The sequence below is a fragment of the Ranitomeya variabilis genome, chromosome 6, assembly GCF_051348905.1.
Source record: "Ranitomeya variabilis isolate aRanVar5 chromosome 6, aRanVar5.hap1, whole genome shotgun sequence".
Lineage (NCBI taxonomy): Eukaryota > Metazoa > Chordata > Amphibia > Anura > Dendrobatidae > Ranitomeya > Ranitomeya variabilis.
The window spans coordinates 166936107-166958535 of record NC_135237.1 but is presented as its reverse complement, the minus strand read 5'-3'; the positions used below and the strand labels follow the sequence as shown (position 1 = coordinate 166958535).

The 22429-nt window shown below is 48.1% G+C and overlaps 1 protein-coding gene across 1 annotated transcript; it reads left to right on the top strand.

The window, feature by feature from the left end:
• The first annotated feature begins 231 nt into the window (after window positions 1–231).
• On the top strand, window positions 232–13997 carry YAE1 (YAE1 maturation factor of ABCE1). The gene is made up of 3 exons (XM_077269213.1): window positions 232–500; window positions 751–872; window positions 13365–13997. The coding sequence occupies exons 1-3, from the start codon at window positions 372–374 to the stop codon at window positions 13795–13797; spliced, it is 684 nt and encodes a 227-aa protein (XP_077125328.1). The 5' UTR covers window positions 232–371; the 3' UTR covers window positions 13798–13997.
• The last annotated feature ends 8432 nt before the right edge of the window (window positions 13998–22429 follow it).

Below are 22429 nucleotides of genomic sequence, written 5' to 3'. Positions count from 1 at the left end.
AGCCGATCAGTAATGCCTTATTATACCGCGGATACACTAGAGGGCGCACATGTGCTGCTGCTGTCTAGCCATTCACTAGCTATACAGCGGCCATCTTGGTACACCTGTCACAGTACACCCACAGCTCAGCTGCGTGGCCATTACAGCCCCACCGCTTTCCTGAATCCATTGTACACACGCCCGTGTGGTGTAACAGGACGCGCAGCTTTAACTCCTCCCATACATCACATGATCAACAATCAAAGGTCCTTTAGTTCAAAACCTACGTTTACCCCTTCTCATGGAACTGATCACGTGGTCATGACGTCATTAAAGGTCCTTTTACCTCACTAGTATCTAGCTGTGTGAGAGGCTGACAGCGCAGGGCAGAGATGTCCTGGGTGCGGGCGGCAGCGGCGGAGCTCCAGCCACCGGGGGAGGATGAGGTGTTTGATGAGGAAGCAGATGAGATGAAGTTCCTGCAGAATGACTGGAAGAACACTATGGAGAAGAGGCTGAAGGTGGGTGAGGGCTCTGCTGCTGCAGTGTGGCCGCCAGTCACGTGGGGTCTTGGACTGGCAGGAAATAGTAAAACACAGAAGTGGAAAATGAGCCACAAACACCTGAGCTCCGTGATGGGAGATCACTAAGTAAAGGCCCCACCGGCTGTGAGCAGTGCGCGACCCTGCGGCCCGGAGGGCTGATGGCGCATAGCATGGCCCAACCATCAGCAATCGCCATAACACATCCTGTCTGTGCGTTCCCTTACAGGAGGGCTATGTAGATGGAGTGGAGGCCGGGAAAGAGAAGGCGCTGCAGAGCGGATTCAATGTGGGCTATAAAGAGGGGGTGACCCTGCTGCTGCCTTGTGGAGAGCTCAGGGGGACATTGAGGTGAGTGCAGACCGTGTTATTAGTGCATTCACTTCTAAATGTACCGTATTACTTTACTGTGTACACTATACGGAGTGTGTGTGTATATGGGTGTATAGTGTGTACGCTGTGCGGAGTGTGTATATGGGGTGTATAGTGTATACGCTGTGCGGAGTGTGTGTATATGGGGTATATAGTGTGTACGCTGCGCGGAGTGTGTGTATATGGGGTATATAGTGTGTACGCTGCGCGGAGTGTGTGTATATGGGGTATATAGTGTGTACGCTGCGCGGAGTGTGTGTATATGGGGTATATAGTGTGTACGCTGCGCGGAGTGTGTGTATATGGGGTATATAGTGTGTACGCTGCGCGGAGTGTGTGTATATGGGGTATATAGTGTGTACGCTGTGCGGAGTGTGTATATGGGGAATATAGTGTATGCGCTGTGTGGAGTGTGTGTATATGGGGTATATAGTGTGTACGCTGTGCGGAGTGTGTGTATATGGGGTATATAGTGTGTACGCTGCGCGGAGTGTGTGTATATGGGGTATATAGTGTGTACGCTGTGCGGAGTGTGTATATGGGTATATAGTGTATACGCTGTGAGGAGTGTGTGTATATGGGGTATATAGTGTGTACACTATACAGAGTGTGTATATGGGGTATATAGTGTGTACGCTGCGCGGAGTGTGTGTATATGGGGTATATAGTGTGTACGCTGCGCGGAGTGTGTGTATATGGGGTATATAGTGTGTACGCTGTGCGGAGTGTGTATATGGGTATATAGTGTATACGCTGTGAGGAGTGTGTGTATATGGGGTATATAGTGTGTACACTATACAGAGTGTGTATATGGGGTATATAGTGTGTACGCTGCGCGGAGTGTGTGTATATGGGGTATATAGTGTGTACGCTGCGCGGAGTGTGTGTATATGGGGTATATAGTGTGTACGCTGCGCGGAGTGTGTGTATATGGGGTATATAGTGTGTACGCTGCGCGGAGTGTGTGTATATGGGGTATATAGTGTGTACGCTGCGCGGAGTGTGTGTATATGGGGTATATAGTGTGTACGCTGCGCGGAGTGTGTGTATATGGGGTATATAGTGTGTACGCTGCGCGGAGTGTGTGTATATGGGGTATATAGTGTGTACGCTGCGCGGAGTGTGTGTATATGGGGTATATAGTGTGTACGCTGCGCGGAGTGTGTGTATATGGGGTATATAGTGTGTACGCTGCGCGGAGTGTGTGTATATGGGGTATATAGTGTGTACGCTGCGCGGAGTGTGTGTATATGGGGTATATAGTGTGTACGCTGCGCGGAGTGTGTGTATATGGGGTATATAGTGTGTACGCTGCGCGGAGTGTGTGTATATGGGGTATATAGTGTGTACGCTGCGCGGAGTGTGTGTATATGGGGTATATAGTGTGTACGCTGCGCGGAGTGTGTGTATATGGGGTATATAGTGTGTACGCTGCGCGGAGTGTGTGTATATGGGGTATATAGTGTGTACGCTGCGCGGAGTGTGTGTATATGGGGTATATAGTGTGTACGCTGCGCGGAGTGTGTGTATATGGGGTATATAGTGTGTACGCTGCGCGGAGTGTGTGTATATGGGGTATATAGTGTGTACGCTGCGCGGAGTGTGTGTATATGGGGTATATAGTGTGTACGCTGCGCGGAGTGTGTGTATATGGGGTATATAGTGTGTACGCTGCGCGGAGTGTGTGTATATGGGGTATATAGTGTGTACGCTGCGCGGAGTGTGTGTATATGGGGTATATAGTGTGTACGCTGCGCGGAGTGTGTGTATATGGGGTATATAGTGTGTACGCTGCGCGGAGTGTGTGTATATGGGGTATATAGTGTGTACGCTGCGCGGAGTGTGTGTATATGGGGTATATAGTGTGTACGCTGCGCGGAGTGTGTGTATATGGGGTATATAGTGTGTACGCTGCGCGGAGTGTGTGTATATGGGGTATATAGTGTGTACGCTGCGCGGAGTGTGTGTATATGGGGTATATAGTGTGTACGCTGCGCGGAGTGTGTGTATATGGGGTATATAGTGTGTACGCTGCGCGGAGTGTGTGTATATGGGGTATATAGTGTGTACGCTGCGCGGAGTGTGTGTATATGGGGTATATAGTGTGTACGCTGCGCGGAGTGTGTGTATATGGGGTATATAGTGTGTACGCTGCGCGGAGTGTGTGTATATGGGGTATATAGTGTGTACGCTGCGCGGAGTGTGTGTATATGGGGTATATAGTGTGTACGCTGCGCGGAGTGTGTGTATATGGGGTATATAGTGTGTACGCTGCGCGGAGTGTGTGTATATGGGGTATATAGTGTGTACGCTGCGCGGAGTGTGTGTATTTGGGGTATATAGTGTGTACGCTGCGCGGAGAGTGTGTATTTGGGGTATATAGTGTGTACGCTGCGCGGAGAGTGTGTGTATTTGGGGTATATAGTGTGTACGCTGCGCGGAGTGTGTGTGTATTTGGGGTATATAGTGTGTACGCTGCGCGGAGAGTGTGTGTGTATTTGGGGTATATAGTGTGTACGCTGCGCGGAGAGTGTGTGTGTATTTGGGGTATATAGTGTGTACGCTGCGCGGAGAGTGTGTGTGTATTTGGGGTATATAGTGTGTACGCTGCGCGGAGAGTGTGTGTGTATTTGGGGTATATAGTGTGTACGCTGCGCGGAGAGTGTGTGTGTATTTGGGGTATATAGTGTGTACGCTGCGCGGAGAGTGTGTGTGTATTTGGGGTATATAGTGTGTACGCTGCGCGGAGAGTGTGTGTGTATTTGGGGTATATAGTGTGTACGCTGCGCGGAGAGTGTGTGTGTATTTGGGGTATATAGTGTGTACGCTGCGCGGAGAGTGTGTGTGTATTTGGGGTATATAGTGTGTACGCTGCGCGGAGAGTGTGTGTGTATTTGGGGTATATAGTGTGTACGCTGCGCGGAGAGTGTGTGTGTATTTGGGGTATATAGTGTGTACGCTGCGCGGAGAGTGTGTGTGTATTTGGGGTATATAGTGTGTACGCTGCGCGGAGAGTGTGTGTGTATTTGGGGTATATAGTGTGTACGCTGCGCGGAGAGTGTGTGTGTATTTGGGGTATATAGTGTGTACGCTGCGCGGAGAGTGTGTGTGTATTTGGGGTATATAGTGTGTACGCTGCGCGGAGAGTGTGTGTGTATTTGGGGTATATAGTGTGTACGCTGCGCGGAGAGTGTGTGTGTATTTGGGGTATATAGTGTGTACGCTGCGCGGAGAGTGTGTGTGTATTTGGGGTATATAGTGTGTACGCTGCGCGGAGAGTGTGTGTGTATTTGGGGTATATAGTGTGTACGCTGCGCGGAGAGTGTGTGTGTATTTGGGGTATATAGTGTGTACGCTGCGCGGAGAGTGTGTGTGTATTTGGGGTATATAGTGTGTACGCTGCGCGGAGAGTGTGTGTGTATTTGGGGTATATAGTGTGTACGCTGCGCGGAGAGTGTGTGTGTATTTGGGGTATATAGTGTGTACGCTGCGCGGAGAGTGTGTGTGTATTTGGGGTATATAGTGTGTACGCTGCGCGGAGAGTGTGTGTGTATTTGGGGTATATAGTGTGTACGCTGCGCGGAGAGTGTGTGTGTATTTGGGGTATATAGTGTGTACGCTGCGCGGAGAGTGTGTGTGTATTTGGGGTATATAGTGTGTACGCTGCGCGGAGAGTGTGTGTGTATTTGGGGTATATAGTGTGTACGCTGCGCGGAGAGTGTGTGTGTATTTGGGGTATATAGTGTGTACGCTGCGCGGAGAGTGTGTGTGTATTTGGGGTATATAGTGTGTACGCTGCGCGGAGAGTGTGTGTGTATTTGGGGTATATAGTGTGTACGCTGCGCGGAGAGTGTGTGTGTATTTGGGGTATATAGTGTGTACGCTGCGCGGAGAGTGTGTGTGTATTTGGGGTATATAGTGTGTACGCTGCGCGGAGAGTGTGTGTGTATTTGGGGTATATAGTGTGTACGCTGCGCGGAGAGTGTGTGTGTATTTGGGGTATATAGTGTGTACGCTGCGCGGAGAGTGTGTGTGTATTTGGGGTATATAGTGTGTACGCTGCGCGGAGAGTGTGTGTGTATTTGGGGTATATAGTGTGTACGCTGCGCGGAGAGTGTGTGTGTATTTGGGGTATATAGTGTGTACGCTGCGCGGAGAGTGTGTGTGTATTTGGGGTATATAGTGTGTACGCTGCGCGGAGAGTGTGTGTGTATTTGGGGTATATAGTGTGTACGCTGCGCGGAGAGTGTGTGTGTATTTGGGGTATATAGTGTGTACGCTGCGCGGAGAGTGTGTGTGTATTTGGGGTATATAGTGTGTACGCTGCGCGGAGAGTGTGTGTGTATTTGGGGTATATAGTGTGTACGCTGCGCGGAGAGTGTGTGTGTATTTGGGGTATATAGTGTGTACGCTGCGCGGAGAGTGTGTGTGTATTTGGGGTATATAGTGTGTACGCTGCGCGGAGAGTGTGTGTGTATTTGGGGTATATAGTGTGTACGCTGCGCGGAGAGTGTGTGTGTATTTGGGGTATATAGTGTGTACGCTGCGCGGAGAGTGTGTGTGTATTTGGGGTATATAGTGTGTACGCTGCGCGGAGAGTGTGTGTGTATTTGGGGTATATAGTGTGTACGCTGCGCGGAGAGTGTGTGTGTATTTGGGGTATATAGTGTGTACGCTGCGCGGAGAGTGTGTGTGTATTTGGGGTATATAGTGTGTACGCTGCGCGGAGAGTGTGTGTGTATTTGGGGTATATAGTGTGTACGCTGCGCGGAGAGTGTGTGTGTATTTGGGGTATATAGTGTGTACGCTGCGCGGAGAGTGTGTGTGTATTTGGGGTATATAGTGTGTACGCTGCGCGGAGAGTGTGTGTGTATTTGGGGTATATAGTGTGTACGCTGCGCGGAGAGTGTGTGTGTATTTGGGGTATATAGTGTGTACGCTGCGCGGAGAGTGTGTGTGTATTTGGGGTATATAGTGTGTACGCTGCGCGGAGAGTGTGTGTGTATTGGGGTATATAGTGTGTACGCTGCGCGGAGAGTGTGTGTGTATTTGGGGTATATAGTGTGTACGCTGCGCGGAGAGTGTGTGTGTATTTGGGGTATATAGTGTGTACGCTGCGCGGAGAGTGTGTGTGTATTTGGGGTATATAGTGTGTACGCTGCGCGGAGAGTGTGTGTGTATTTGGGGTATATAGTGTGTACGCTGCGCGGAGAGTGTGTGTGTATTTGGGGTATATAGTGTGTACGCTGCGCGGAGAGTGTGTGTGTATTTGGGGTATATAGTGTGTACGCTGCGCGGAGAGTGTGTGTGTATTTGGGGTATATAGTGTGTACGCTGCGCGGAGAGTGTGTGTGTATTTGGGGTATATAGTGTGTACGCTGCGCGGAGAGTGTGTGTGTATTTGGGGTATATAGTGTGTACGCTGCGCGGAGAGTGTGTGTGTATTTGGGGTATATAGTGTGTACGCTGCGCGGAGAGTGTGTGTGTATTTGGGGTATATAGTGTGTACGCTGCGCGGAGAGTGTGTGTGTATTTGGGGTATATAGTGTGTACGCTGCGCGGAGAGTGTGTGTGTATTTGGGGTATATAGTGTGTACGCTGCGCGGAGAGTGTGTGTGTATTTGGGGTATATAGTGTGTACGCTGCGCGGAGAGTGTGTGTGTATTTGGGGTATATAGTGTGTACGCTGCGCGGAGAGTGTGTGTGTATTTGGGGTATATAGTGTGTACGCTGCGCGGAGAGTGTGTGTGTATTGGGGTATATAGTGTGTACGCTGCGCGGAGAGTGTGTGTGTATTTGGGGTATATAGTGTGTACGCTGCGCGGAGAGTGTGTGTGTATTTGGGTATATAGTGTGTACGCTGCGCGGAGAGTGTGTGTGTATTTGGGGTATATAGTGTGTACGCTGCGCGGAGAGTGTGTGTGTATTTGGGGTATATAGTGTGTACGCTGCGCGGAGAGTGTGTGTGTATTTGGGGTATATAGTGTGTACGCTGCGCGGAGAGTGTGTGTGTATTTGGGGTATATAGTGTGTACGCTGCGCGGAGAGTGTGTGTGTATTTGGGGTATATAGTGTGTACGCTGCGCGGAGAGTGTGTGTGTATTTGGGGTATATAGTGTGTACGCTGCGCGGAGAGTGTGTGTGTATTTGGGGTATATAGTGTGTACGCTGCGCGGAGAGTGTGTGTGTATTTGGGGTATATAGTGTGTACGCTGCGCGGAGAGTGTGTGTGTATTTGGGGTATATAGTGTGTACGCTGCGCGGAGAGTGTGTGTGTATTTGGGGTATATAGTGTGTACGCTGCGCGGAGAGTGTGTGTGTATTTGGGGTATATAGTGTGTACGCTGCGCGGAGAGTGTGTGTGTATTTGGGTATATAGTGTGTACGCTGCGCGGAGAGTGTGTGTGTATTTGGGGTATATAGTGTGTACGCTGCGCGGAGAGTGTGTGTGTATTTGGGGTATATAGTGTGTACGCTGCGCGGAGAGTGTGTGTGTATTTGGGGTATATAGTGTGTACGCTGCGCGGAGAGTGTGTGTGTATTTGGGGTATATAGTGTGTACGCTGCGCGGAGAGTGTGTGTGTATTTGGGGTATATAGTGTGTACGCTGCGCGGAGAGTGTGTGTGTATTTGGGGTATATAGTGTGTACGCTGCGCGGAGAGTGTGTGTGTATTTGGGGTATATAGTGTGTACGCTGCGCGGAGAGTGTGTGTGTATTTGGGGTATATAGTGTGTACGCTGCGCGGAGAGTGTGTGTGTATTTGGGGTATATAGTGTGTACGCTGCGCGGAGAGTGTGTGTGTATTTGGGGTATATAGTGTGTACGCTGCGCGGAGAGTGTGTGTGTATTTGGGGTATATAGTGTGTACGCTGCGCGGAGAGTGTGTGTGTATTTGGGGTATATAGTGTGTACGCTGCGCGGAGAGTGTGTGTGTATTTGGGGTATATAGTGTGTACGCTGCGCGGAGTGTGTGTGTATTTGGGGTATATAGTGTGTACGCTGCGCGGAGAGTGTGTGTGTATTTGGGGTATATAGTGTGTACGCTGCGCGGAGAGTGTGTGTGTATTTGGGGTATATAGTGTGTACGCTGCGCGGAGAGTGTGTGTGTATTTGGGGTATATAGTGTGTACGCTGCGCGGAGAGTGTGTGTGTATTTGGGGTATATAGTGTGTACGCTGCGCGGAGAGTGTGTGTGTATTTGGGGTATATAGTGTGTACGCTGCGCGGAGAGTGTGTGTGTATTTGGGGTATATAGTGTGTACGCTGCGCGGAGAGTGTGTGTGTATTTGGGGTATATAGTGTGTACGCTGCGCGGAGAGTGTGTGTGTATTTGGGGTATATAGTGTGTACGCTGCGCGGAGAGTGTGTGTGTATTTGGGGTATATAGTGTGTACGCTGCGCGGAGAGTGTGTGTGTATTTGGGGTATATAGTGTGTACGCTGCGCGGAGAGTGTGTGTGTATTTGGGGTATATAGTGTGTACGCTGCGCGGAGAGTGTGTGTGTATTTGGGGTATACAGTGTGTACGCTGCGCGGAGAGTGTGTGTGTATTTGGGGTATACAGTGTGTACGCTGCGCGGAGAGTGTGTGTGTATTTGGGGTATACAGTGTGTACGCTGCGCGGAGAGTGTGTGTGTATTTGGGGTATACAGTGTGTACGCTGCGCGGAGAGTGTGTGTGTATTTGGGGTATACAGTGTGTACGCTGCGCGGAGAGTGTGTGTGTATTTGGGGTATACAGTGTGTACGCTGCGCGGAGAGTGTGTGTGTATTTGGGGTATACAGTGTGTACGCTGCGCGGAGAGTGTGTGTGTATTTGGGGTATACAGTGTGTACGCTGCGCGGAGAGTGTGTGTGTATTTGGGGTATACAGTGTGTACGCTGCGCGGAGAGTGTGTGTGTATTTGGGGTATACAGTGTGTACGCTGCGCGGAGAGTGTGTGTGTATTTGGGGTATACAGTGTGTACGCTGCGCGGAGAGTGTGTGTGTATTTGGGGTATACAGTGTGTACGCTGCGCGGAGAGTGTGTGTGTATTTGGGGTATACAGTGTGTACGCTGCGCGGAGAGTGTGTGTGTATTTGGGGTATACAGTGTGTACGCTGCGCGGAGAGTGTGTGTGTATTTGGGGTATACAGTGTGTACGCTGCGCGGAGAGTGTGTGTGTATTTGGGGTATACAGTGTGTACGCTGCGCGGAGAGTGTGTGTGTATTTGGGGTATACAGTGTGTACGCTGCGCGGAGAGTGTGTGTGTATTTGGGGTATACAGTGTGTACGCTGCGCGGAGAGTGTGTGTGTATTTGGGGTATACAGTGTGTACGCTGCGCGGAGAGTGTGTGTGTATTTGGGGTATACAGTGTGTACGCTGCGCGGAGAGTGTGTGTGTATTTGGGGTATACAGTGTGTACGCTGCGCGGAGAGTGTGTGTGTATTTGGGGTATACAGTGTGTACGCTGCGCGGAGAGTGTGTGTGTATTTGGGGTATACAGTGTGTACGCTGCGCGGAGAGTGTGTGTGTATTTGGGGTATACAGTGTGTACGCTGCGCGGAGAGTGTGTGTGTATTTGGGGTATACAGTGTGTACGCTGCGCGGAGAGTGTGTGTGTATTTGGGGTATACAGTGTGTACGCTGCGCGGAGAGTGTGTGTGTATTTGGGGTATACAGTGTGTACGCTGCGCGGAGAGTGTGTGTGTATTTGGGGTATACAGTGTGTACGCTGCGCGGAGAGTGTGTGTGTATTTGGGGTATACAGTGTGTACGCTGCGCGGAGAGTGTGTGTGTATTTGGGGTATACAGTGTGTACGCTGCGCGGAGAGTGTGTGTGTATTTGGGGTATACAGTGTGTACGCTGCGCGGAGAGTGTGTGTGTATTTGGGGTATACAGTGTGTACGCTGCGCGGAGAGTGTGTGTGTATTTGGGGTATACAGTGTGTACGCTGCGCGGAGAGTGTGTGTGTATTTGGGGTATACAGTGTGTACGCTGCGCGGAGAGTGTGTGTGTATTTGGGGTATACAGTGTGTACGCTGCGCGGAGAGTGTGTGTGTATTTGGGGTATACAGTGTGTACGCTGCGCGGAGAGTGTGTGTGTATTTGGGGTATACAGTGTGTACGCTGCGCGGAGAGTGTGTGTGTATTTGGGGTATACAGTGTGTACGCTGCGCGGAGAGTGTGTGTGTATTTGGGGTATACAGTGTGTACGCTGCGCGGAGAGTGTGTGTGTATTTGGGGTATACAGTGTGTACGCTGCGCGGAGAGTGTGTGTGTATTTGGGGTATACAGTGTGTACGCTGCGCGGAGAGTGTGTGTGTATTTGGGGTATACAGTGTGTACGCTGCGCGGAGAGTGTGTGTGTATTTGGGGTATACAGTGTGTACGCTGCGCGGAGAGTGTGTGTGTATTTGGGGTATACAGTGTGTACGCTGCGCGGAGAGTGTGTGTGTATTTGGGGTATACAGTGTGTACGCTGCGCGGAGAGTGTGTGTGTATTTGGGGTATACAGTGTGTACGCTGCGCGGAGAGTGTGTGTGTATTTGGGGTATACAGTGTGTACGCTGCGCGGAGAGTGTGTGTGTATTTGGGGTATACAGTGTGTACGCTGCGCGGAGAGTGTGTGTGTATTTGGGGTATACAGTGTGTACGCTGCGCGGAGAGTGTGTGTGTATTTGGGGTATACAGTGTGTACGCTGCGCGGAGAGTGTGTGTGTATTTGGGGTATACAGTGTGTACGCTGCGCGGAGAGTGTGTGTGTATTTGGGGTATACAGTGTGTACGCTGCGCGGAGAGTGTGTGTGTATTTGGGGTATACAGTGTGTACGCTGCGCGGAGAGTGTGTGTGTATTTGGGGTATACAGTGTGTACGCTGCGCGGAGAGTGTGTGTGTATTTGGGGTATACAGTGTGTACGCTGCGCGGAGAGTGTGTGTGTATTTGGGGTATACAGTGTGTACGCTGCGCGGAGAGTGTGTGTGTGTATTTGGGGTATACAGTGTGTACGCTGCGCGGAGAGTGTGTGTGTGTATTTGGGGTATACAGTGTGTACGCTGCGCGGAGAGTGTGTGTGTGTATTTGGGGTATACAGTGTGTACGCTGCGCGGAGAGTGTGTGTGTGTATTTGGGGTATACAGTGTGTACGCTGCGCGGAGAGTGTGTGTGTGTATTTGGGGTATACAGTGTGTACGCTGCGCGGAGAGTGTGTGTGTGTATTTGGGGTATACAGTGTGTACGCTGCGCGGAGAGTGTGTGTGTGTATTTGGGGTATACAGTGTGTACGCTGCGCGGAGAGTGTGTGTGTGTATTTGGGGTATACAGTGTGTACGCTGCGCGGAGAGTGTGTGTGTGTATTTGGGGTATACAGTGTGTACGCTGCGCGGAGAGTGTGTGTGTGTATTTGGGGTATACAGTGTGTACGCTGCGCGGAGAGTGTGTGTGTGTATTTGGGGTATACAGTGTGTACGCTGCGCGGAGAGTGTGTGTGTGTATTTGGGGTATACAGTGTGTACGCTGCGCGGAGAGTGTGTGTGTGTATTTGGGGTATACAGTGTGTACGCTGCGCGGAGAGTGTGTGTGTGTATTTGGGGTATACAGTGTGTACGCTGCGCGGAGAGTGTGTGTGTGTATTTGGGGTATACAGTGTGTACGCTGCGCGGAGAGTGTGTGTGTGTATTTGGGGTATACAGTGTGTACGCTGCGCGGAGAGTGTGTGTGTGTATTTGGGGTATACAGTGTGTACGCTGCGCGGAGAGTGTGTGTGTGTATTTGGGGTATACAGTGTGTACGCTGCGCGGAGTGTGTGTGTGTATTTGGGGTATACAGTGTGTACGCTGCGCGGAGTGTGTGTGTGTATTTGGGGTATACAGTGTGTACGCTGCGCGGAGTGTGTGTGTGTATTTGGGGTATACAGTGTGTACGCTGCGCGGAGTGTGTGTGTGTATTTGGGGTATACAGTGTGTACGCTGCGCGGAGTGTGTGTGTGTATTTGGGGTATACAGTGTGTACGCTGCGCGGAGTGTGTGTGTGTATTTGGGGTATACAGTGTGTACGCTGCGCGGAGTGTGTGTGTGTATTTGGGGTATACAGTGTGTACGCTGCGCGGAGTGTGTGTGTGTTTGGGGTATACAGTGTGTACGCTGCGCGGAGTGTGTGTGTGTATTTGGGGTATACAGTGTGTACGCTGCGCGGAGAGTGTGTGTGTGTATTTGGGGTATACAGTGTGTACGCTGCGCGGAGAGTGTGTGTGTGTATTTGGGGTATACAGTGTGTACGCTGCGCGGAGTGTGTGTGTGTATTTGGGGTATACAGTGTGTACGCTGCGCGGAGTGTGTGTGTGTTTGGGGTATACAGTGTGTACGCTGCGCGGAGTGTGTGTGTGTATTTGGGGTATACAGTGTGTACGCTGCGCGGAGTGTGTGTATATTTGGGGTATACGCTATGTGGGGCGTTTTGCACTGGAGTCTGCATGACACCTTTTGGTAAAACTAATCATGGGCAAGCAATAGTGATGAGTGAATAATATGTCTGAGTCCCCACGGCTGCATATCTCATGGCTGTTAGACAGCCGCAACTCGTGTGGGAATTGCCTGTTTGTTGGACTCAAACATATTTTTTGAGCATGCCGAAGACACTTGGTTAGCACTAGTGATGAGCGAGTATACTCGTTGCTCGGGTGGTCTCCGAGTATTTGTGACTGCTCGGAGATTCAGTTTGTCGACCCAGCTCCATGATTTGCAGCTGCTAACAGCCTGAGTACTAGCTGGTTGCTAGGGAATCTCTACATGACAAGCCTACAACCTGCAGTAACCACCGATCGACCAAACCGCTGCATGACCAGCTCTACCCTCACCTACTGTACTCTCACCCATCCCTTGTAGATTGTGAGCCCTCATGGGCAGGGTCCTCTCTCCTACTGTACCAGTTATGACTTGTATTGTTCAAGATTATTGTACTTGTTTTTATTATGTATACCCCTCCTCACTTGTAAAGCGCCATGGAATAAATGGCGCTATAACAATAAATAATAATAATACATGTATTCAAGCTGTCTATCAGCTGCAAATCATGCAGCTGGGTCGACAAAAACTGAATCTCCGAGCAGATACAAACACTCGGAGACCACCCGAGCTTGCTCAGGAAAACCCGAGCAACGAGTATACTAGTATACTAGTTAGCACCCGACCATGCTGTGATTGCACCTTATCCGAACACGTTCGCTCATCACTAGTTGTTTTTTAAACGGTCTTAAAATAATGTTAAAAAAAAATGCTCCAAACTATATAAGTGTGGAAGAGACTGTTTACTATTTACTTTTATTATTTATTCTTAGTGTTCCTTTAAATTGATCACTGATTTCATATTCTTGACAGAGAAATGGTTACAATAACTTTTACTGAAGCAGATGCTCCATGAATTTGAGATTGCTAAAATGTTTCACTCCTGAGGTCTTTACTAACGGTAATGGTTTGAATCTTCCCTAGTGCCCTCGTCACATGGTGTGAAGTCCATGACGCTGACCCTGCGACATGTGCGCGGCTTGGTGAGCTCTTATCTTCTGTGACCCAATGTGAAGACAACCTAGTGAAGAGCTTGTCATCAATTCATCGGGTTACTCAGCCATCTGACATATCAAGCGCATTGGAGGATATGAATTTCACAAGTTGTTCAAAGCCGTCCAGTGAGGGGGCATGTAATGGTGGGCAGGACTGTTTACTCAACCAGGAATCCCATTCTACATCATTTTCTCGCTGTCAGACTGTACAACAATTAAGCAATGTAATGAAACATGAACTTGATCTAATTCTGCGAGACACCATTGCTCTAGTTCAAGAAAATAATATGTCTGCAGATCTCTTTTCTTATTTGCAGATGCTAAAATCAAAGTATTGCTTTAGGGCTGCTGATCATGTGTAACGTTCATGGACTGGAATCGTCTTAGATCAACAGCTTTTACAATGGTTGTTTTTTTTCTTTGCTAAAAAGTAGATTAGTTTAAATTACCTTATTTATTGTAATGCACAAATACCTGCAATTCAGGTCTGGGATTATATTTTTGTCGATGGTTTGGAAAACATTAGTTTTATATTAAATTTTAAAGGTTCATTAATCTTAAACTACAGTGCTGGACTTAATCAGAAGAGGATATGTGAATGTAGTATGGGAGAAGGACGTTCTTGTACGTCATCTTGTTCCACAACTCCTCTATTAAAGGAAAGGTGCCGCAATTTTGTTTTTGTATTAAAAATGATTGTTTATAGAAACAATTATCTTTAATACAAAATTATTTTTTTTAACCTTAATATCTTTTTTATTATTAATAATTTTTGCAGCCACTGGGCGCCGCCATTTTGTTTTGCAGGAGTGTAAGAGTCCCAGCACGACAGTTTCTCTCTGCACTTACGGCAGCTCTGTGCATAGGACTCAGCAGTCGGGAGCCGACCTCATTATCTCCTGCTCTGATCTGGCCACGCCCCCTGGGCTGTCTCCACATCACAGCAGAGGCAGGAGGTCGGCGCCATGTTTCTTCAGCCCACAGTGTGTGAGCTCCACTGTGACTGAGAGCTGGGCTGTTGGAGGGGCAGCTCCAGCTGCCTCTCCTCTCACACTGTCAGCAGTCGGCTGTTCCCTGTCCTCTGCTGCCTGGTGCCCTGGCTCAATCTCTAGAATCGCTAGAGAGGGTGAAGTGCTGGGGTCTGATGTCCTCTATCAGGAGCTGCAGAGAGGTAACAGGGGGGGAGGGGGAGGCTCTGTGCTGCTCCGACCCTGACTCACTGCAGCCACTGATCAAGGACATCAGACCGTGTATCTATCACTATACTGTGCTGAGCCATGTATCTAATCCTCTCCTGTATGATACTGTCTGCTGTGCCCTGTACCTAATCCTCTCCTGTGTGATACTATGCTGAGCCATGCATCAAATCCTATACTGTGTGATACTGAATGCTGAGCCGTGTATCTAATCCTGTATTGTGTGATACTGTCTGCTGAGCCGTGTATCTAATCCTATCCTGTGTGATACTGTGCTGAGCTGTGTATCTAATCCTATCCTGTGTGATACTGTGCTGAGTCGTGTATCTAATCCTCTCCTGTGTGATACTGACTGCTGAGCCGTGTATCTAATCCTCTCCTGTGTGATACTGTGCTGAGCCGTGTATCTAATCCTATCCTGTGTGATACTGTGCTGAGCCGTGTATCTAATCCTATACTGTGTGATACTGAATGCTGAGCCGTGTATCTAATCCTATCCTGTGTGATACTGAATGCTGAGCCGTGTATCTAATCCTATCCTGTGTGATACTGTGCTGAGCCGTGTATCTAATCCTATCCTGTGTGATACTGTCTGGTGAACCGTGTATCTAATCCTCTCCTATGCACTCCTCTCCCCCCTGCATATCTTTCCCCATTGCACACACAACTCTATGCGTGCGATAACAGGAGCTGCAGGGGTCATGCTGTATTATGGCATTATGTGAGATCTATATGACGGTATTATGTGATCTGTATGGTGGTGATTATGCTTGATCAGTATTGTGAGAATTATACGGTGGTATTGTGTGTGATCTATATGGCGGTATTATGTGTGATCTATATGGTGGTATGTGAGAACTGTATGACAGTATTGTGTGATCTATTTGATGGTATTGTGTGTGATCTATATGGCGGTATTATGTGAGAACACTATGGCAGTATTATCTTCAGAAAGTGGACCCATTCTATGGTGGTTCTGGCTGAGCAGCTGCATGCGGGTCTGGGGTAATAGAGGGGCAGCATGACCTTCAGTTAGGTGCAGTCAGGGGAAGGCTGGTGAGGCAGCTGAAGAGAGGGGTCTCATTTTTATCATTACTATATGGCTACATTTCCTTCCCAGCGTCACCCCGTACTTCGCCTGTCGCCTCGCTTTCACACATCGCCAGGACAGGATGGAGAAGACAGGATCTGAGGAGGGGAATGGGGTCTGCATGCAAAGTCTGGATCAGAACAGGCCATCAATCCACAGAAATGTTTCCTGGATTTCTGTGGAGCAGACGGTCCATCCACGTGTATAAAAGACAGCGTTCTATGTACAATCCCTGGCTGCTCCGCGCACTGAACATGGTGCCTCCCCATAGACCAGCACACTGCTCTCCTGAAATACTCTGCGCTGCGGTCACCCTGCTCCCTCCACCACATATCTCCCAGAATCCTTGCTGCCTGCCATCCTCTGTGACTGTCTACTTGTCAGTGTAAGGCTGCTTTCACACTATCATCGGTACGGGCCCCTCGCAGTGCGTCGGGCCGACGTACCGACGCATGCTGTGAAATAAATGCCCGACGTGGGCAGCGGAAGCAGTCTTACGACGCTTCCGCTGCCCCATTGTAAGGTCTGGGGAGGAGGGGGCAGAGTTTCGGCTGCGCATGCACGATCGAAAATGGCGGACTCGACGCACAAAAAAAGTTACATGTAATGTTTTATTTGTGGCGGTGGTCCGCCAAAACAGGACGCAACCATCGCACAATGGTTGCGACGTGTGGCAATACGTCACAACGCGTCGGAAATGTAAGTCTATGGGGAAAAAACGCATCCTGCAGACAACTTTGCAGGATGTGTTTTTTCTCCTAAACGACGAATTGCGATGTACAGCCAACAACGCTAGTGTGCAAGTAGCCTAAGGCTGCCGTCACACTAGCAGTATTTGGTCAGTATTTTACCTCAGTATTTGTAAGCCAAAACCAGGAGTGGGTGATAAATGCAGAAGTGGTGCATATGTTTCTGTTATATACTTCTCCTCTAATTGTTCGACTCCTGGTTTTGGCTTACAAATACTGAGGTAAAATACTGACCAAATACTGCTAGTGTGACGGCAGCCTTACTCTGCAGTCACCAACAAAATGGCTGCTCACTGTGTTCCTGAATCCTCTTATCCCTTAGCAAACACCCAGAAGGGAAGGAGAGGAGACATCACACACGTCAGCAGACTCCGCCCATAATTACTGCAGTGCAGTAATGTGAGCTAGTTGTACACGAGGTTTTTCTGAAATTTCAGCAGCTGCTCCCCCTAGTGTTTAAAAGTGGAAATTCCAAAACTTTTCAAATTATTTTTCATATTTTACTAAATTATAAACAAATGATAATATTTTTTAAGAAAATGTAAACATTAATTCTCTACATTTTTACAATTTCTGTAAAAAAAAATTTTTTGATGGCACCTTCCCTTTAAGGCTCGCGCACACTTATCACGTAGTACTCGGCCCAATGTTATTCTATGGGGCAATACTGACTAGCGTGTTTTTGTTTTTTGTTTTTTTTCTCATGCTGATTCGGCATGAAATTAAAAAAAAAAAAAAATTACAGCATCCTGGAAGTGCATCTGATAATCAGAACATGCACACCCATACAAATCTATGGTTGCACTTAAAACAGCGGACTGCACTCAGATTTCGTGCGTGTAGTCCAAATTACATAGACAGAGACAATGGAGAAATGAATTTCTCCCTCTTCACACCTGTGCTTCTAATCTCTCATGCGAGAGAATTGGATCACACTGAGATGACACTCCGATCAAACTCTGACAGGGTTTGAGCCAAGTGGCAGCATAATTGGCCCAGTTATCCTGCATGAGAGAACACATGGCTGTCTGATCACAGCCTTAGAATCTCAAGATTATCCAAATGTTACGCCATAGAAGATGACAGCCAGGCTTATACCTTCAAATGCTTTTAGAGTTGTTAATAAGATGCAAGATCCATTCCAACTCATCTACAGTATGACATTGATGTCCTGATGAAAGGCTACAATTAGAAAAGCTTGATTGTCATATGCAACTTCAAATTAAAAGTGCTTACATTAAAGAGGACCAATTCTGAATGAGAAAATGACTGCAATTAATAAACTAAACCATGGAGTGGGAAAGCTGAATTACAGCTCAGTTATGATATATTCCAACGTGATGCAAGTTTTTTTTTTCCAGTGCTTGGCTGAACATGGCAGCTTGCATTGCTTTAATGAGCTGTTATTCTTTTACAATGCTTTTTCTTCAGGTTGCCAGATAAGCAGTTTTGGGAGTAAGCAGGTCAATAGGAGATGTAAGAGTTAGAATTCTATTCCGTTATCAGTGGGACTAAAGCCATTCCTGTTATTTTTTTTTGTGATCCTAGTGTTTGTATGCTCCCTCCATCTCCAAATTGAATACTGTGTCACTGAGACATAGTTACAAGACCACTTTAAAATTTAAGGGATTGTCTTACCCAGATGGTGGGACCCTCATCTGTCTCTAGAAGAGGGGAGGTACTCCAATCCCCTGTTCTGGAACTTGCCCCTAGTTGATATTTATGGCATATTCAGGGGATATCCTATAAATAAGTGGTGAAAAAACATTTTAGTTTGGTTCACCCTAAACATCCTGGTTAACCAACAGAATGGGATAATAGTCTGGACTAACATACACACAGGACAAATGGAGAGTGATGAAAAACTGCGATTCAGAGGGAGGCCGCGAGTTTCTTCTTCCTCCATTCAGAGTGTGCTGCTGGGACAGACGCAATGGTGTCACTACATCTCAACCGCTCTGTGGAGCGTCAGTGTGCACAGCAAACACCAGAGCAAAGCGCTGGGGAAGCAGGAGCAAGGGGAGTTCTTCTGGGGTTCCCCTCAGATCTTGGATCTTTGATTAAAACTCAGGTAGAAAACACCTTAAAGTCCCTCCAGGAATCTGGAAATAAACAGCATAAAACCAGACACAGGTCCCCTGATCCCGGCCCTAGCAGTATGGAGAGTGAGGGAGGGGACTCGGATACATCTAGTTCATCATTGTCATCTGCCTCTTCCTCTTCCTCTGGGAGTAGAAGTGGATGCAGCTGTTTTCCGGTAGAGAAAACAGCCTCGTTAAAGTGGTCAGAACCGCGCCATGGTGACTCTGGTGGACCCTCGGCCTAAGAAAACAGTTCAGGACATTCTTTGGTGGGCTAGAGCAAAAAAAGAGGTCCTTCCATTGAATGAAAAAATCCAATCCTTAATTAAGAGGGAATGGAAAATGCCAGAAAGGAAAGGCCTTCTTACCCCAAAAGGAAAATATCCATTTGAGGACCCTGTTTGCTCATCCTGGGAAAAGGCACCAAAACTAGATGTGGAAATTGCAAAAGCTTCCAAAAAATTTACTCTTCCCTTTTCAGGATATGGGGGTGTTAAAAGATCCCATGGACCAAAAAAAAGCAGATTTGTTCCTGAAGGGTTCATGGGAGGCTGCTGGGGGTGGGCTAAAACCATCAGTAGCAGCCACCTGTTCGACCAGGTCTCTAATGGTCTGGCTGGATCAGCTGTAATCACAGCTAAGGGACAAAACTTCTAGAGACACTATACTACAGAGGTGTCAAAAGTGAATTCCTCGAGGGCCGCCAACAGGTCATGTTTTCAGGATTTCCTTGTATTGCACAGGTGATAATTTAATCACCTGCACAGAATGATTCCAGCACCTTGTGGAATGCTAAGGAAATCCTGAAAACATGACCTGTTGGCGGCCCTCGAGGAATGCAGTTTGACACCTCTGCTATACTAAATTCCATACCCGTAATGAAGGGGGCTTGCTGCCTTTCTGGCGGATGCATCAACGGACTCGGTTAGGCTAGCCACTAGATCTGGGCATCCTTCTCCAACACAGCCCGGCAAGCTATCTGGCTTAAAGGGCCACTGTCACCCCCTCCAGCCGTTATAAACTAAAAGAGCCACCTTGTGCAGCAGTAATGCTGCATTCTAACAAGGTGGCTCTTTTAGTTTTTGGTGCATGTATTCCCAAAATAATGCGTTTTATAAATTCTCCAAAATACCTTTCTTTCGCCAGGGAGGCAGGTCCTCACCCCCCTGCTTGAAACGCCAGACTGCAGTCACTCAAATCTTCAGGGGCGCTGGGCGCCGCCCCCTCCGCGCTGTGTTCGCATGAAATCCGGCGCCTGCGCTGTGTAGTACTGTCTGGTGCAGGCGCAGTGAGCTCTGGCCGTCTGACGTCACAGCCTGGCTTGCAGACTGCGCCTGTGCGGCCTCCCTGCTTGTGAATCCCAGCCCCGCACTCTGCATAATGCATAACAGAGTGCGGGGCTGGGATTCATAAGCAGGGCGGCCGCACAGGCGCAGTCTGCAAGCCTGGCTGTGACGTCAGACGGCCAGAGCTCACTGCGCCTGCAAAGATCCTGTTAAAATTGTGGCTATTGACTCCTCTCATCCGTGATGGAATTTGTTCTATGTCTGAAGTCTTCACTGAAAGTGGGTCCTACTCATGTGGAAAAATTAAGTTGTTTTGTTCTGAATAATTTGCCTGCAGGTCTGGTATAAGGCTACGTTCACATTCGCGGCGGGCGCCGCAGCGTCGCCGCATGCGTCATGCGCCCCTATATTTAACATGGGGGCGCATGGACATGCGTCGCACTTGCGTTTTGCGTCGCTGCGGCGCCCGCGTCCGGCCGCAGAGGACGCAGCAAGTTGCATTTTTGCTGCGTCCAACTTTCGGCCAAAAAGGACGCATGCGGGGCAAAACGCAGCGTTTTAGCGTGCGTTTTGCCGCGTTTTTGTTTGCGTTGTGCGCTGCGGCGCCGACGCTGCGGCGCACAACGCAAATGTGAACGTAGCCTAAGGGATTCCTTGGCTTAAACGCCACAACCCTATTAATGATTGGGTCATGGAGGAGATCATTCAGTGGGGATGTAAAGCTAACTGTTTGTGTTGTAACTTGGTACCTCTTGTCACCCCTGTAAAATCTGTGTCAGTGTCATCTGTAGGTCTGGAGGGTATTCTGGAGTACCTAAAGGACTTTGAAGACGTGTTTTCCGAAAGGGAAGCTGAGGCGCTTTCACCACATAGACCTTTTGATTGTCCACTTGATTTAGTCCCAGGAGCCAAGTTACCCAAGGCTCGTCTGTTTAATTTGTCTGGGCCCGAGCCTCAAGCCATGAAGGAGTACATCACCAAGAGTCTGCAAGGTGCATATTCGGCCTTCTGTTTCACCTGTGGCAGCAGGGGGGGTTGTAAAAAAAGAGGGTGGTGGTTTGCGGCCATGCCTCAACTTTTGGGAACTGAACAAGGTTATGGTGAAAAACATGTACCCTCTTCCCCTGAGCCTTCATCTATGTAACCAATGCCCCGGGGCCAAATGGTTCTCTAAGCTTGATTCATGAGGGGCTTATAACCTTATAAGGGTCCGGGAAGGGGATGAAAGGAAAACTTCATTTCTGATGACTGAAGGGCTGTTTGGAAACTTTTTTATGCCTTTTGGTCTCCCGAACGCTCCTGCTGTTTTTCAGAACTTCATCAATGTTTTCTCCGACCTAATTGGGCGTTATGTGGTTATCTACCTGGATGACATTTTGGTGTACTCGGCGGATAGTCAAACTCACTTGCACCATCTGCGTATGGTGCTTATGAGACTCGGGGAGAATCATTTGTATGCTAAATTGGAGAAATGTTGAAGACACAAAAGAGCACAGTGAGGTCAAAAATACTCTGTTGTAAAAAAAAAAAAAAAAAACCACAGTAATCAGCAAGTGCTAGTCAAAAGATGTAAAGAAAACAGGGTATTTGGTTGATACGTTTTTTTGCAAAAAAATGTATACTAAGCTGCTCCACCAAATCGTCAAGGTATACCCTTATAGAGCAGTCCTAACTAATGTATAGAATCCCTATCTGATGTATTTAAAACCTGGTCATCTGTATAGTACCTGTATAAGCAGGGTTCAGAGAAGGACTATCCATGTGGACATGCAGGATGGAACAGCTTAAATGCTAATGACCCACAGAGGAGTGGTGGACTCCCCAGTCTTGTAGAAACAAGAGAACAATTATAGAACCAGAAACACATGGGCCACTTGCACATTGAACAAGTCTGTAGGAACCTGTTCACACCACCAGAAAACTTGAAGACACAAAAGAGCACAGTGAGGTCAAAAATACTCTGTTGTAAAAAAAAAAAAAAAAAAAAACCACAGTAATCAGCAAGTGCTAGTCAAAAGATGTAAAGAAAACAGGGTATTTAGTTGATACGTTTTTTTGCAAAAAAATGTATACTAAGCTGCTCCACCAAATCGTCAAGGTATACCCTTATAGAGCAGTCCTAACTAATGTATAGAATCCCTATCTGATGTATTTAAAACCTGGTCATCTGTATAGTACCTGTATAAGCAGGGTTCAGAGAAGGACTATCCATGTGGACATGCAGTCTTTTGACTAGCACTTGCTGATTACTGTGGTTTTTTTTTTTTTTTTTTACAACAGAGTATTTTTGACCTCACTGTGCTCTTTTGTGTCTTCAAGTTTTCTGGTGGTGTGAACAGGTTCCTACAGACTTGTTCAATGTGCAAGTGGCCCATGTGTTTCTGGTCCTAAATTGGAGAAATGTTCATTTTTCGTACAAGAACTGTCCTTTCTGGGTTTAATTGTGTCAGGGGAGGGATTCCGCATGGATCCTAAGAAGGTCCAGGTCATTACGGATTGGGTGCAGCCTCATCACTTAAAGGGGTTGCAGTGATTTTTGGGCTTTGCTAACTTCTATAGGAAGTTTATTAAGGGTTTTTCGCAGGTGGTAAA